Source organism: Eucyclogobius newberryi, unplaced genomic scaffold, assembly GCF_026437365.1.
Source record: "Eucyclogobius newberryi isolate DKJ021-1_F unplaced genomic scaffold, fEucNew1.0.hap1 SCAF_16, whole genome shotgun sequence".
In the NCBI taxonomy this organism is placed as follows: Eukaryota; Metazoa; Chordata; class Actinopteri; order Gobiiformes; family Gobiidae; genus Eucyclogobius; species Eucyclogobius newberryi.
The window spans coordinates 3,536,422-3,551,421 of record NW_027315790.1 but is presented as its reverse complement, the minus strand read 5'-3'; the positions used below and the strand labels follow the sequence as shown (position 1 = coordinate 3,551,421).

Below are 15,000 nucleotides of genomic sequence, written 5' to 3'. Positions count from 1 at the left end.
CTCTCAAGAATTGACTGCATGACATTCCCCAGTCTCGCTTTTCTCCCTTACAATCCTGTCAAGGCCTAAAGCCAAAAAAATCTTTGAAAACAAACAAAGCACACTTTGTCCGTTGTGGCCTATCACCAAAAACCACCAAAAACAAACTCTAGCCACTTTTCCAAATGCACTTTCTGCCTGGAAACATATTCAATAAGAAGCTGATAAGAACGGTGCCCGAGAGAGCTAAGATCACCCAAACATGCATCAATCACACTTAAAACAACTTAAACATGTTTTTGATGAGGAGACAACATTATGACATGGTAGAAATCTCCACAAAGTTGATTTAGCATTTTACCTCCTCTTTAACAATATCTAAATGATCTTAAAGGTCCCATAAAATGCAAAATCGACTTTTCAGAGCTTTTAACCGTCTTACATTGCTATTTGTGCTTCATATATGTCCCAGAGTGTTTTTTTGATTGATTCCCGCAGTGTTTAGCTATATTACAGACTATCTCCTTTCCTCCAATCTCCAAACTGACGAGGGGTGTTCACAGGACCGCGTCATAACCACAGACCGCGTCACCATCCCCCCTCAACCGACCGCCTCCCGCCCCCTTCCCCCCGGCTCCGCGCTGCTGCAGGCTCGTCTCCCAATACAAGCCCCGGAGTTTTTCTGCTTCGATTTACAATGAAACACGGCTCAAAGAGGCCCAAAACTTCATTAATGATATCGCTCTCTTTACTATTATCACAATGGTGAAGGTTTATGTGGCAGTCGATGCAGCAACCGGGAAAATAAACAGAGAGAAGTTCTATCCGATACCGAAAAACCAGGAAATAAGAGCGCGATGGACATAAGACTTATGTCCATCTATAGATCTATAGATATATCTGTTCTGCACACGCTGTAGAATAAACACCAGATTTATTTTGGCTCAAAGTAGTGTTGATCTGAAGTTCTATCGTTTCTCACTCACTGGCGCGGAGCGGCGCAGAGCGGAGCAGACAGCTGTGGGGCTACGTCACGGGTGGGCGGGGCACACACGCGCTCTGAGACTACGTCACGGGTTGGGCGGGGCACACACGCTCTGAGACTACGTCACGGGTGGGCGGGGCACACACACGCTCTGAGACTACGTCACGGGTTGGGCGGGGCACACACGCGCTCTGAGACTACGTCACGGGTTGGGCGGGGCACACACGCTCTGAGACTACGTCACGGGTGGGCGGGGCACACACACGCTCTGAGACTACGTCACGGGTTGGGCGGGGCACACACGCTCTGAGACTACGTCACGGGTGGGCGGGGCACACACACGCTCTGAGACTACGTCACGGGTTGGGCGGGGGAGCCAGATGGCTCTTCACAAGGGTGGGGGCGAATATCAAACCAAGCCGTCTGCATTTCCGGGTTGGTGAGGGGGTCCAAGGTCTGGGTGATATTTCTTAACTATTATGTTAAGGGTGTTGCACAACCCTTATTATTATCAATGATACACTTAGGATAGACTACCAAACGTGAAAAAAAGCACGTTATGGCACCTTTAAATGTGTTCAAGAAGTGGCACAAATAAAAATATGACCTACTCTAAAGTAAATTATGTCTAGTTTCAATGCATTTTATACTATTCTCAGGTCAATATTACAACACTGTTTTATCAAATCTGATCACAATTCAATAATGTCGCCGATCACATCCCTGACCCCTGGTACTGCACTCACATGGTGGTCTCACATGGTGGTCTCACATGGTGGTCTCACATGGTGGTCTTGTGACCCCTGGTACTGCACTCACATGGTGGTCTTGTGACCCCTGGTACTGCACTCACATGGTGGTCTCACATGGTGGTCTCACATGGTGGTCTCACATGGTGGTCTTGTGACCCCTGGTACTGCACTCACATGGTGGTCTCACATGGTGGTCTCACATGGTGGTCTCACATGGTGGTCTTGTGACCCCTGGTACTGCACTCACATGGTGGTCTCACATGGTGGTCTCACATGGTGGTCTCACATGGTGGTCTTGTGACCCCTGGTACTGCACTCACATGGTGGTCTTGTGACCCCTGGTACTGCACTCACATGGTTGTCTCACATGGTTGTCTCACATGGTTGTCTCACATGGTGGTCTCACATGGTGGTCTTGTGACCCCTGGTACTGCACTCACATGGTGGTCTCACATGGTGGTCTCACATGGTGGTCTCACATGGTGGTCTTGTGACCCCTGGTACTGCACTCACATGGTTGTCTCACATGGTTGTCTCACATGGTTGTCTCACATGGTGGTCTCACATGGTGGTCTCACATGGTGGTCTTGTGACCCCTGGTACTGCACTCACATGGTGGTCTTGTGACCCCTGGTGCTGCACTCACATGGTTGTCTCACATGGTTGTCTCACATGGTTGTCTCACATGGTTGTCTCACATGGTTGTCTCACATGGTTGTCTCACATGGTTGTCTCACATGGTGGTCTCACATGGTGGTCTTGTGGGCAGGTGAATCTCTTCTTCCTCCTGAACATCATTCGGGTGCTGGTGACAAAGCTCCGGGACACACACCGCGCTGAGTCCAACATGTACATGAAGGCGGTGAGGGCCACGCTCATCCTGGTGCCTCTGCTGGGCATCCAGTTCGTCATCATTCCCTGGAGACCAGAGAACCGCGTGGCTGGGGAGGTGTACGAGTACATCATGCACATCCTCATGCACTACCAGGTAAGAGCCACGCCCCCTCATGCTTTCTCTGTAAGAATACGTGAAAAATACAATCGATCAAGAAGAAGACTGCATTTCCTCCTGATTCCTTCCTCTTGTTGCCAGTCCCGTCAGACCCCATTACCCCACGCTGTCCTGTCTGATAAAGCCTATGGGCCAAAAATCCTTTTAAAAAAAGACAAAACTATGGATGTCTAAAAAGCTTCATCATTTTAAGTGGTAATATGTTACATTCACATTCTAGAATCAGATGATGTCATGATGATGTTGATGTTGGCAAGGGTCGATGTAATGACAGATCTACTGTTTCTGAAGAAATCACAAATGTTTCTCATTATGTGTTAGAGCTTGGCTCCACAAACATGTCATATGAATCTTATGAATCTTATGGCTGGAAATCCTTTCAACTCACGTTGAATGATGGCACCAATTTCTGAAGCTATTGTAAAAAGACACTTTCCCTTTTGTTTATTTATACCGACACAGAAGACGTCGAACGTTGTGCCTATTTTTGTTTCATTTAGATGAATCCCTAATAACAGAGATATGAATCATAAACCAGAACAACACGTCTTCAATCTGACTTATTATCTATATCTGAATTATTACCAGCACATCAGCTACATATTAGACTGTAGGAGTTGTAAGAAATATGTCGATTTGGTTTGTTTTTTAACGAGAGTGCTCGGCGGACTCTTGTTATAGTCTGACTACAACTGAATTTGGTTTAATATGGGCAAAAAACATTACTTTCCAATACAATCCTGTAACATCACTGTGTTTTGGGGCAGACACGTATGCTTTAGTCCAGCCTCCACCGCCACACTCTTTGAGAAGGACCGCTGTATAGCATCGATTTAGGTTATGTCCAACCCCCAGGACATATGTGACCGTCGCGTCCCCGTGTGTGATTTATTTGTGTGTCGACTGTATTGTGTCTCATTCCCTCTGAAGCCTGTTCCATTAGCCGTCTTTTTGGAATGAGGCACTTGCTTCTGACTTTGGAGGCAAGGCACGGTACCGAGGTTTTGGGGATTGTATTATTGCGGGTGAGGGCCCATAAGAGCGAGGGCCCATAAGAGCGAGGGCCCTGCTTTGTGGCACAATCTTTCAATTTAAAATGGGTAAACAGCTCGTATATTGGGCTCAATGGTTCTGGAAAGGAATTAGGTGGACTGGTGACATCCTAAAGTCCTACATCCTAAAGTCCTACATCCTAAAGTCCTACATCCTAAAGTCCTACATCCTAAAGTCCTACATCCTAACGTCAGAAAATACTTACATTGCTTCACTTTTTTTCACATTTTGCCTCATTCCAAAATTTATTAAAATCATTATTCTCCTCAAACGTCTACAACAATACCCAATTATTACAATTTAAAAGAGGGTTGTTTGAATTCATTACACATTTATCAAAAATAAAAAGCATCTGTATTCACAGCCTTTGCTCATTACTTTGTTGAAGCACCTTTGCCATTAAATACTGCCTCAGGTCTGTATTTAAATATTTTCTTGATGTACTGTATAATTCTGTCAAGGAATAAATACAATTTAGATGAAGAGTTACTTTAGAGACACCTGATCCCATTTGTAAAGCTCATTTTGAGCAATAAAAATCATTTTTATAAATGCAGGATGAATAAGTTATTATTAGTTATTACATGCTGATTATACACATGAACAACTCACCATAGTTTCAGACTTTTGAGTTCATCATTTCTAGACCGACGCGGTTTTCATCTGTTGCGTTCTTTGTCAGAACACTCTGCATACACATACTTTTCATATTGTTATGAGTGTGTTATGTCGGTACATCTACGAGTGGGCTTAATGACACTATAATGATGTTATTACACATCTGGTCTGCTTCCCTCCCCCATCTGACTGAAAGAGGTAACCAATCACAGTGTAGTGTGAAGTCCAAGCTTTAGTTACAAGAAAACCAAGAGTATATTATGATACAAATGACATATAGGCTCATATCAACGTGTGATATATATTGTATCAAATTTTGGGTCCAATTATGACTCTAATAGTTTTGTTTTCCTCAGGGTCTGCTGGTGGCCACAATCTTCTGCTTCTTTAATGGAGAGGTGAGTGACATGACGTGACTCTGGGATCATGTTTCTCTGTAATGGTCCTGTCCTGCCCCAGCTAAAGGGCAGGTGCTTTTGCAAAGGTCGAGCTGTTCCTGCCCCAGCTCTGCATCAGCTAACAACCTTTTCTCCCGACCGACGTGTCCATCCAAACATGCAGTGTGCTCCCGTGACCCGTGAAAGCAGCTGTCACACGGCACCAGCAGCTCCGCTGTAACAAGCCAAAACACCACCCAGATCAGGACTGTGTCGTCACACGTTCTGGAACAGACTTAACAGAACGTTTCACTAAGAGAGATTGTATACAAATTGAGTTGTGGTTAATTCATAAAGAAATCTGAGAAAATAAATCCTTCAGAACTCTGACTTTGAATTCAACTAAAATGTATAATAAAAATAGATATGTAATTAAAGAAAAACATGAAATCCCTCCTCACCCTGCGCAGGTGGGTCCTCTACAGAGGCCTGGGAGGGTTCCACATCACGGAATCTATTTTTCAACCCAACATGTCCCATGTCCAGGCCTAACAAATAGGTTGTGTATTGCAATGTAACTTAATTTGGGTTTTAACTGGCGACAGCCTTGGATCTGCACCTGAGCAATGAGACATTTTTACAAATGAATCAACCTGCTACTTCAACTAATAATATATTCAAATGAATCACACTAAACTGCTTTAAGTTGTTTTATTACAATCCAACAAGTCTAATGAGGAATTGAATGTAGATTGAATGCAAAGATAGATGTGCGGGGCGGACGTGCAGAATGTCCGGTTGGTTCTGTCTGTATCTGGACGTCCCAGAGGACGTTTGGCTCGGTCGTTCTCCACCACCTTTGGAGGTGTTTCCCACCTTGACCTTGGGGTTTCCATAGTGGCTCTCACCCTCACTTTAGATTTTTTTTTTCTTCTTCTCTAATAATAAGAATAAAAATGAGTTTGGTAAGACCTAAACTCTGTGTATAATGTTCTTTATTCTTACGTTCTGCAGAGTGGATTTATTTGTAATGCTTCTCAACAAATACTCCCAGACCTAATCCATTAGTGATGGGCCGTCAGGGCCAGCAAGGCCTTCTCTGCTGGCCTGAACATCATCAGAATAGATAGTAGAAAAAGCTTCAGTTGTAGTCATCTGGATTCAGTTAGAAAAAATAGACGTTTCGACTCTCATCCAAGAGTCATTGTCAATAAAAGAATTTAGATCGAGAACTCCGATATTAATACTGTTCTGTGGTAAGACCCGCCCATTGGGCGGAGCCTTCCTGAAGTAGAAAGAGTTGTTTGTTTCAACAGAAACTCCCCCCTTGTATCTACCGAGCCTATTCAGAATCTTAATGGGCTATTAGAATCCTCTTTGTCTTTGTGAGACCCTGGCTCAACCACCCTGAGTACCTGATTAGCATCTAAATGTCCTTGTCCTGGTCCTCTACCTTTCCAGGGGTTCAGTATTCCATTATAGATACCAGGAAGATTGAATCTTAGCCCTCCATTTCTGTTTAAAGAAGGTCTTTCTTTTTTAACAAAAATAGCTTCCTTGACTCCTCTTTCAAACCATCTTTTCTCCTGCTTAAAACCTTCAACTCACCGTCTTCAAACGAGTGATTAGAGGCTTCAAGATGGAGATGCACGGCGCTCTGAGGTCCTGAACTAGTATTTCTTCTGTGCTGATAGAGCCTCTTGTGTAGAGGCTGTTTCGTCTCACCTATGTAACGTTCTTTACAGCTTTCTTCACTGCATTGGATCGAGTAAACTACATTCCTGGTATCTATAATGGTATACTGAACCCCTGGAAAGGTAGAGGACCAGGACAAGGACATTTAGATGCTAATCAGGTACTCAGGGTGGTTGAGCCAGGGTCTCACAAAGACAAAGAGGATTCTAATAGCCCATTAAGATTCTGAATAGGCTCGGTAGATACAAGGGGGGAGTTTCTGTTGAAACAAACAACTCTTTCTACTTCAGGAAGGCTCCTCCCAATGGGCGGGTCTTACCACAGAACAGTATTAATATCGGAGTTCTCGATCTAAATTCTTTTATTGACAATGACTCTTGGATGAGAGTCGAAACGTCTATTTTTTCTAACTGAGTCCAGATGAAACAACCGAAGCTTTTTCTACTATGGAACACGCCTGGACCAATGAGGGATTACACCGACATCAGAATAGATATATATTTAATACATTTTCCCACAAATATGTATTAAATGATTCCCCAGAGTTCCTTTCATGGCTTTCCTCTTGGTTGCACTGCTTCTGCCCCAGGTTCAGATTTGGAGGGCAGGTCTTTATGTTAGATCTTTTATCCAATCATCTTCAGCCGTCATGTGTTGCCAGCGATCTAAAATCTGCCCTCTGACCTTCATCTGCCCTCTGACCTTCATCTGCCCTCTGACCTTCATCTGCCCTCTGACCTTCATCTACCCTCTGACCTTCATCTGCCCTCTGACCTTCAGACTCCACAGAGCTGGTGTTTGTAGCTTAAAGTGAATGGAAATGAAAAGGATGTGTCAACCACCATCAGGTGCAGCAGGTGCATCACGTGCACGTCTTTTGATTGGATCACCAATATTGAGAAGCAGGTCCTATGGGCGGGGCTATGCAGAAAATCAGAAACTCTGAACGAGGAAACTGAATTTGATAAACAAATTAATCCGTGTATTACTAAGCTGTTTTTTCAACCCACAATGTGGAAGGAGGAAAAGATATGGATTTGGTCGAGGATATAATTATATCGCTGTTTTCAAGACAAACTTTTCAAGAAAAGTTAGACATTGTAAGAAGAGTGTCCGACGAGTGTCCGACGAGTGTCCGACGCCGACGCTGCAAAGTCTGTTACTTTGCTTTGCACACTTGAGTTGTCTAACCAAGGCAGCACCAAGACACCAACGTATGGCTGGGCACTTACAAGCAATGGTGCTTGGATTGGATTTACAGCTCAATGAACAAGCGCGCAGGGCAACGGAGCTGCACAATGAAAAGGTGAAGAAAAATCATTGATTGTGTCGTGTTTTTCGGTAAACAGACTCCACACTACGTGGAGCTAGCTTCTTTCTTTTCTTTCTGAAAGCCACATACATTTACCAAACCACTTGTCCACTCACACAGTGTTCATTGGGACGTCAGGCACAATACAAAATGACCTAATTTATGCTCCTGTTGAAGTGAGAAGAGATCAAAATGGAGATTAAAAAAGCCCCTTTGTTGCTGTTATGGTGGACGAGACGACAGATGTGGGAAACGCAGCACAGCTCTCACTCGTCCTGCATTATGTGTCGAACACAGGAGTCAAGGAGCGATTGATCCGATCCGATTTGAAGATGTGACAAGCGCCAAGCGAGCTGATGACATTGCCGATCTTATTTTCTGTTTCTTGGAGGAAAATGGATGTAGTCTGGATAAAGTAGTGGCACAGTGTTGTGATGGCGCAGCAGTCATGGCATCTGGACTCAATGGGATGCAAGCTAAAGTTAAGGAGAGGACACCGATCGCCTTATTCATTCACTGCTATGCACATCGACTAAATTTAGTACTGACTCAAGGAGCCTCAAAGCTTAAAGAATGCAAGGTCTTCTTTGTCAACCTCAATGACTTTGCAACATTTTTCTCACAATCCCCTGAGCACACGCATCTGCTGGACGACATCTGCAAGCGTCGTCTTCCTAAGGTTGCACCAACGAGGTAGAAATAAACATCTAGATTGGTCATTGCAGTCTTTGAAAGGAGAGTTGCCCTAGAGGAGCTGTTTAACCACTTACTGGAACATGAAGATTGATCATGACTGTGCTTATGGCTGATGGATTTAATGCACACGTGGATGATTTTGAGTTTAACAGAGTCACAGAACACTCGACGCTAAAAACAGAACTGACTGTAACGTGTGCTCTGACTGATTTTGAGAGGAAAAGTCCCTCTGAGCTTCTTGATTTCCTTGTGCAGAAAAACGAGGACATGGGGCTCTCTACACATGTACAACCGTGACTATCCCTGTGTCCACGGCTTCTGTCATTCTCGGCCTTAAAGCCAATCAAAACGTATTCCAGAAATGCCACTGGACAGACTGGGCTTCCAGCATTAGCCTCCATGTCGATGGAAAAGAACTTATTGGTGGAAATAAAAGGCACAGAAAGACTGAGAGTCATTGAAGTCTTCTAGAGGAAAAAAAGGAGGATGGATATTGTCTTTGGTGAGTGTGCATATAATGCATTTTATTTTTTATAAAATGTGTATGTATGTTTTGAATTTTATTTTTGTTAATATTAAATTGCCTTAGTCTATGTTCTATATTATTTGTTTTCTTTCTTTTATTTACAGTGAATAGTTATGTGTCTTTATCGTCACGGTGAAACTGCTTTGTTTAGTGAACACACTGTTTTGTTTTGTTTTTCTTAAAGCTCAAAGTTTGTGGACCAGAAATGGATAGAAGAAGAATATTAATATAACTCTGTTGCACTTGACTATGTTATTGCCTATTAGTTGAACTGTACTGTATTGTACTCTAATAAAAATGTCAATGTCAAGGTGACACGACGCCTGGTTGTGCTGCGTTTCCCTCTAAATGAGTCATGGCATCATAATGATGGTAATAAGTGGATTCATTCGGGTGGGACTGTGTTGGACATTAATATATTCCCATAAGTTATGGGAAAATGTCATAGAAAACAAGAAGAAAAAAGGCTGGCAATACAGGCTGGCTGCATTGGTGCCGGCCCTTGTGTGCACAAGCACAGGCCCCCCAGCTCCAGCTCCACGATCTCGCACCCTCTCCAGCTCCAGCGCCGGGTCGGACATGGCGCCGGGTCGGACATGGCGCCGGGTCGGACATGGCGGTGGAGAAGACCCGGAGCGAGAGGTCTCTCTCGGTCTCACAAACCAAAGGGGTCAGGTCTATGGAGACCTGGAGTTTCACCGTGCACATCACTCCCAGGCTCCCAAGCCGGCCACAAACCAAGCCCTACTATACTGAATTTCCACAACTTCAGTCACGCCTCGGGCCAACCAAGCTCCAAGTCTCTTTCTTCAAAGACCAAAGAGTGACCAGTGCAAGTGGTCAAAAAAGGCAAAGCTTTTCATCCGGTGAAATCCCACCTGAGAGAGAAGAACGTGGAACAGGCTCTGCTGCGTCCTGCAACGCTGAGGATCAACGTAGGGAACAATAAAAAGATTCACTTTAGTGGAAGAATTCCACAATGGATCCACTTTGACATTCTTGGCATATTCTTGGCATGAGCCCAACAGTGAAATACTGTACATAATGAGATAATGATTACCATTCAGAAAAATTGTGAAAATTACATTCGGACAAAATTTGAAAATGGACCAATTGGGACTTTTACCCCAGACTATCCATCCATCCATTTTCTACCACTTGTTCCCTTTCAGGGTCGCGGGTGACTGGAGCCTATCCCAGTGAGAATTCTGGTCATTTAAACCTGCCCAGGTCATGTCAGGTAAAAGGTGCCTATCTGCACCCATCTGCACCCATCTGCACCCATCTGCACCCGGTCCACTGAGGTGGACCGGGTGCAGATGAGAGAGAGAGAGAGTCAGAGAGACAGAGAGGGAGAGAGAGAGAGAGAGAGAGAGAGAGAGAGAGAGAGAGAGACAGATAAGGAGAACGATAGAGAACGACAGAGCCTGTGGTGGTTGTGATGGATGTGAGGAACGAGTCACTTTGCTGTTGTAAACATTTATGACCAGAAGCTGTTTATGTGTTTATGAAGGGTTAAAGTTATGTATAGTAGTTATGTACAGTAGTTATGTACAGTAGTAATGCAGTAGTTATACAGTACTTATGTACAGTAGTTATGTACAGTAGTTGTAGAGTAGTTATGTACAGTAGTTATGTACAGTAATGTACAGTAGTTATGTACAGTAGTTATGTACAGTAGTTGTAGAGTAGTTATGTACAGTAGTTATGTACAGTAATGTACAGTAGTTATACAGTAGGTATGTACAGTAGTTATGTACAGTAATGTACAGTAGTTATGTACAGTAGTTATACAGTAGTTATGTACAGTAATGTACAGTAGTTATGTACAGTAGTTATGTACAGTAGTTGTACAGTAGTTATGTACAGTAGTTATACAGTAGTTATACAGTAGTTATGTACAGTAGTTATACAGTAGTTATACAGTAGTTATGTACAGTAGTTATGTACAGTAGGTATGTACAGTAGTTATGTACAGTAGTTATGTACAGTAGTTATATACAGTAATGTACAGTAGTTATGTACAGTAGTTATGTACAGTAGGTATGTACAGTAGTTATGTACAGTAGTTATATACAGTAATGTACAGTAGTTATGTACAGTAATGTACAGTAGTTATGTACAGTAGTTATGTACAGTAGTTATGTACAGTAGTTATGTACAGTAATGTACAGTAGTTATGTACAGTAGTTATGTACAGTAGTTATGTACAGTAGTTATGTACAGTAGGTATGTACAGTAGTTATGTACAGTAATGTACAGTAGTTATGTACAGTAGTTATGTACAGTAGGTATGTACAGTAGTTATGTACAGTAGTTATGTACAGTAGGTATGTACAGTAGTCATGTACAGCAGTTATGTACAGTAGTTACGTACAGTAGTTACGTTTACTGCACAAAGTGAGTTTAGCCTTGTTTACATTTAATTCATAATATTTATTTGTATTGTATTTTTAATTTTTAAATAATGACTTAATTGGAGTTTGGGTTTGATGTTTTAAAATGAAGGAAACTGTGTTATAAGTGAAACCTTAAGCTGTAAAATGAGAACGTTCTTGAACATCCCAATGGAAAAACACAAACCTCATGTCTGGAAAGAATTTGGTTGGAAAAATATGTCACAATATTTTATACAACCAAAGTACTTATTATTCATGTGGAAATACTCGCTGTTAATGTTCAAACAAAACTGAAATCAATGATGCAGCGTGGAGCGTCCTCAACAGAGGATGTGAAACTCCAACAGTGGAAATACTAGATGGATACCTGTGGAATGTACAAAAGTACATGGACAGAGCTGACGTATCCAGGACTAGACTGAAATATATTTACAAAATGCAAACACTGAATTTTACTTTGAATTTAAAGATAGAAAATGGGACAAATATAAATGGAAACATGTAAAAAATATTGACAATATTGACTCTTGTAGAAATAAATCTGTTGTATCGTCAGGATGTTTCCACTCTCATCCACGAGTTCTGAATCTGCAAATCGAGTCTGGAAACTCAGCTTTTGTAACGTATTCTGTGTACAATGGTATCGTACTCTGTGTACAATGGTATCGTACTCTGTGTACAATGGTATCGTACTCTGTGTACAATGGTATCGTACTCTGTGTACAATGGTATCGTACTCTGTGTACAATGGTATCGTACTCTGTGTACAATGGTATCGTACTCTGTGTACAATCGTATCGTACTCTGTGTACAATGGTATCGTACTCTGTGTACAATGGTATCGTACTCTGTGTACAATGGTATCGTACTCTGTGTACAATGGTATCGTACTCTGTGTACAATGGTATCGTACTCTGTGTACAATGGTATCGTACTCTGTGTACAATAGTATACAATGAAACAGGGTTTCACACCGACTTGTTTCTTACTCTTTTTCTTCTTTTCTTTCTCGTTTTCTGTGTCTGCTTCAGTTTGATCCTAATGTTTGCAAATGTGTTAAAAACAGTTATTTACAGACGGGTTTCATTTGTCTATAGTTTGGATCAGAATCAGGAGTTCACGTTTCACATTTCATTTTCTGCAGAGTTTTTGTGCAGCTGCAGCAGATGTGACTCATGACTCATGAGTCATGACTCATGAGTCATGACTCATGAGGAGGACGTGGGCGTGGCTGGAGACTCAGTGATGGAACTCACTGGACCTTGAACTTTGGAGTTGTGTCGAGCGACAGGCGTTAGAAATGGAGCAGTTACTGAGGCTCTGCTGAAGCTGCCTGGGCCACGCTGGGAAAGTGGGTCATCAGCTTCTACATGAGCGGCCCCGATCACAGGGCCCGGGTCACAGGGCCCGGATCACAGGGCCCGTGTCAGGCCTGTGCGCCGCCTCCGTGTGGGACATGTGTCAGATCACAGCACCGTGCTTCAGGACAAAACCCCCCATGTCTGCAGTGTCACCACGAGCTGTAGGAGCCTGCCTTTCACAAAGTGGAGGCCCGGAGTCCTCCAGGGGCCCCCGGAGTGAGCATGCCCCACGCTGCTCCTGGAGTGGAAGGGCCAAACTGCACAGACCTGCCTTGTTCCGTCACTAGCCCCATTGTGGAGTTCGGACAGCGAGACAAACAACTTCCATGTTGTGTTTGGGACGTGAAGCACGGCGCTGTAAATGTGAGCTGTCCACGCTGCCCCCACGTCCAGACCAGCACTGACCACTCCGCGAGCTCATTAGAACAATTAGTGTCATACTTCATATCATTAGATCACTGTGGATGAATATAGGCACAGCCCCCACAATGGAGCCTTGTCACAGGAGGACACAGGAGGACACAGGAGGACACTGCAGGACACTGCAGGACCTGCTGCTCGGCCCGGACAGTCGGACGTCACATTTGTACAAATGTAGAGGAACTAGTAAAGACCACAGAGGCAAACATGGAGTGTAAGTAGTTCACTGCACCATAAAGGATAATACTAGACCAGCACCACACTGTCTCCATGTGTAGGATCAGGAGAATGGAGATTTTCCAGTCTGGGTGACATGAAAAGAACTAGGACATTCTTTCATGGCACTTTTGGAATAAATCTGAAAGAAGAAAATTCTATTGGATTCTCTTGGTCTAAAACATTGTTAAGTATTTATTTAACATAGGGAACTCTCAATTGTCTTTTTTGGGCTTTTGGCTTATTTTAGTTCAATCACCAAAACAAAAATACTTAAATATCTAAATTCTCTCTGCTTTTCCATTCTGATGCCAGTGATTTCAGACCAAGTGCTGCAATGTCAACCCAATATCAATCATTTTTGAATTAAAATGCATGAAATATTCACCATTGTGTTTATTCACCTCATCAAATCAAATCAAATCAAATCAATTTATTTTTGTAAGGCCCAAAATCACACCTCATCGTGATGTTTACTCCACCTGCTTTACATCTTCTCTGACAGAAGTGTGTGAGGAGTGATACATGGCTGCGCTCTACATTGTGATATACACTGTGATATACACTGTGATATACATTGTGATATACATTGTGATATACACTGTGATATACATTGTGATATACACTGTGATATACACTGTGATATACATTGTGATATACACTGTGATATACATTGTGATATACATTGTGATATACACTGTGATATACACTGTGATATACATTGTGATATACACTGTGATATACACTGTGATATACACTGTGATATACATTGTGATATACACTGTGATATACATTGTGATATACACTGTGATATACATTGTGATATACATTGTGATATACATTGTGATATACACTGTGATATACATTGTGATATACATTGTGATATACACTGTGATATACATTGTGATATACACTGTGATATACACTGTGATATACACTGTGATATACACTGTGATATACATTGTGATATACATTGTGATATACATTGTGATATACACTGTGATATACACTGTGATATACATTGTGATATACATTGTGATATACATTGTGATATACATTGTGATATACATTGTGATATACACTGTGATATACATTGTGATATACATTGTGATATACACTGTGATATACATTGTGATATACACTGTGATATACATTGTGATATACACTGTGATATACACTGTGATATACATTGTGATATACATTGTGATATACACTGTGATATACACTGTGATATACACTGTGATATACACTGTGATATACACTGTGATATACATTGTGATATACATTGTGATATACACTGTGATATACATTGTGATATACATTGTGATATACACTGTGATATACATTGTGATATACATTGTGATATACATTGTGATATACACTGTGATATACATTGCTATATACATTGTGATATACACTGTGATATACACTGTGATATACATTGTGATATACATTGTGATATACACTGTGATATACATTGTGATATACACTGTGATATACATTGTGATATACATTGTGATATACACTGTGATATACACTGTGATATACCTTGTGATATACACTGTGATATACACTGTGATATACACTGTGATATACATT

The 15,000-nt window shown here is 42.1% G+C and overlaps 1 protein-coding gene across 1 annotated transcript in view; it reads left to right on the top strand.

Moving 5' to 3' along the window:
- calcr (calcitonin receptor) overlaps nt 1-15,000 on the top strand; it is a 72,743-nt gene that overhangs the window by 54,279 nt on the left and 3,464 nt on the right. Inside the window, exons 14-15 of the mRNA XM_072447306.1 lie at nt 2,486-2,704; nt 4,756-4,797. Coding sequence (XP_072303407.1) covers nt 2,486-2,704; nt 4,756-4,797 — 261 coding nt within the window. The remainder of the gene's footprint in view (nt 1-2,485; nt 2,705-4,755; nt 4,798-15,000) is intronic.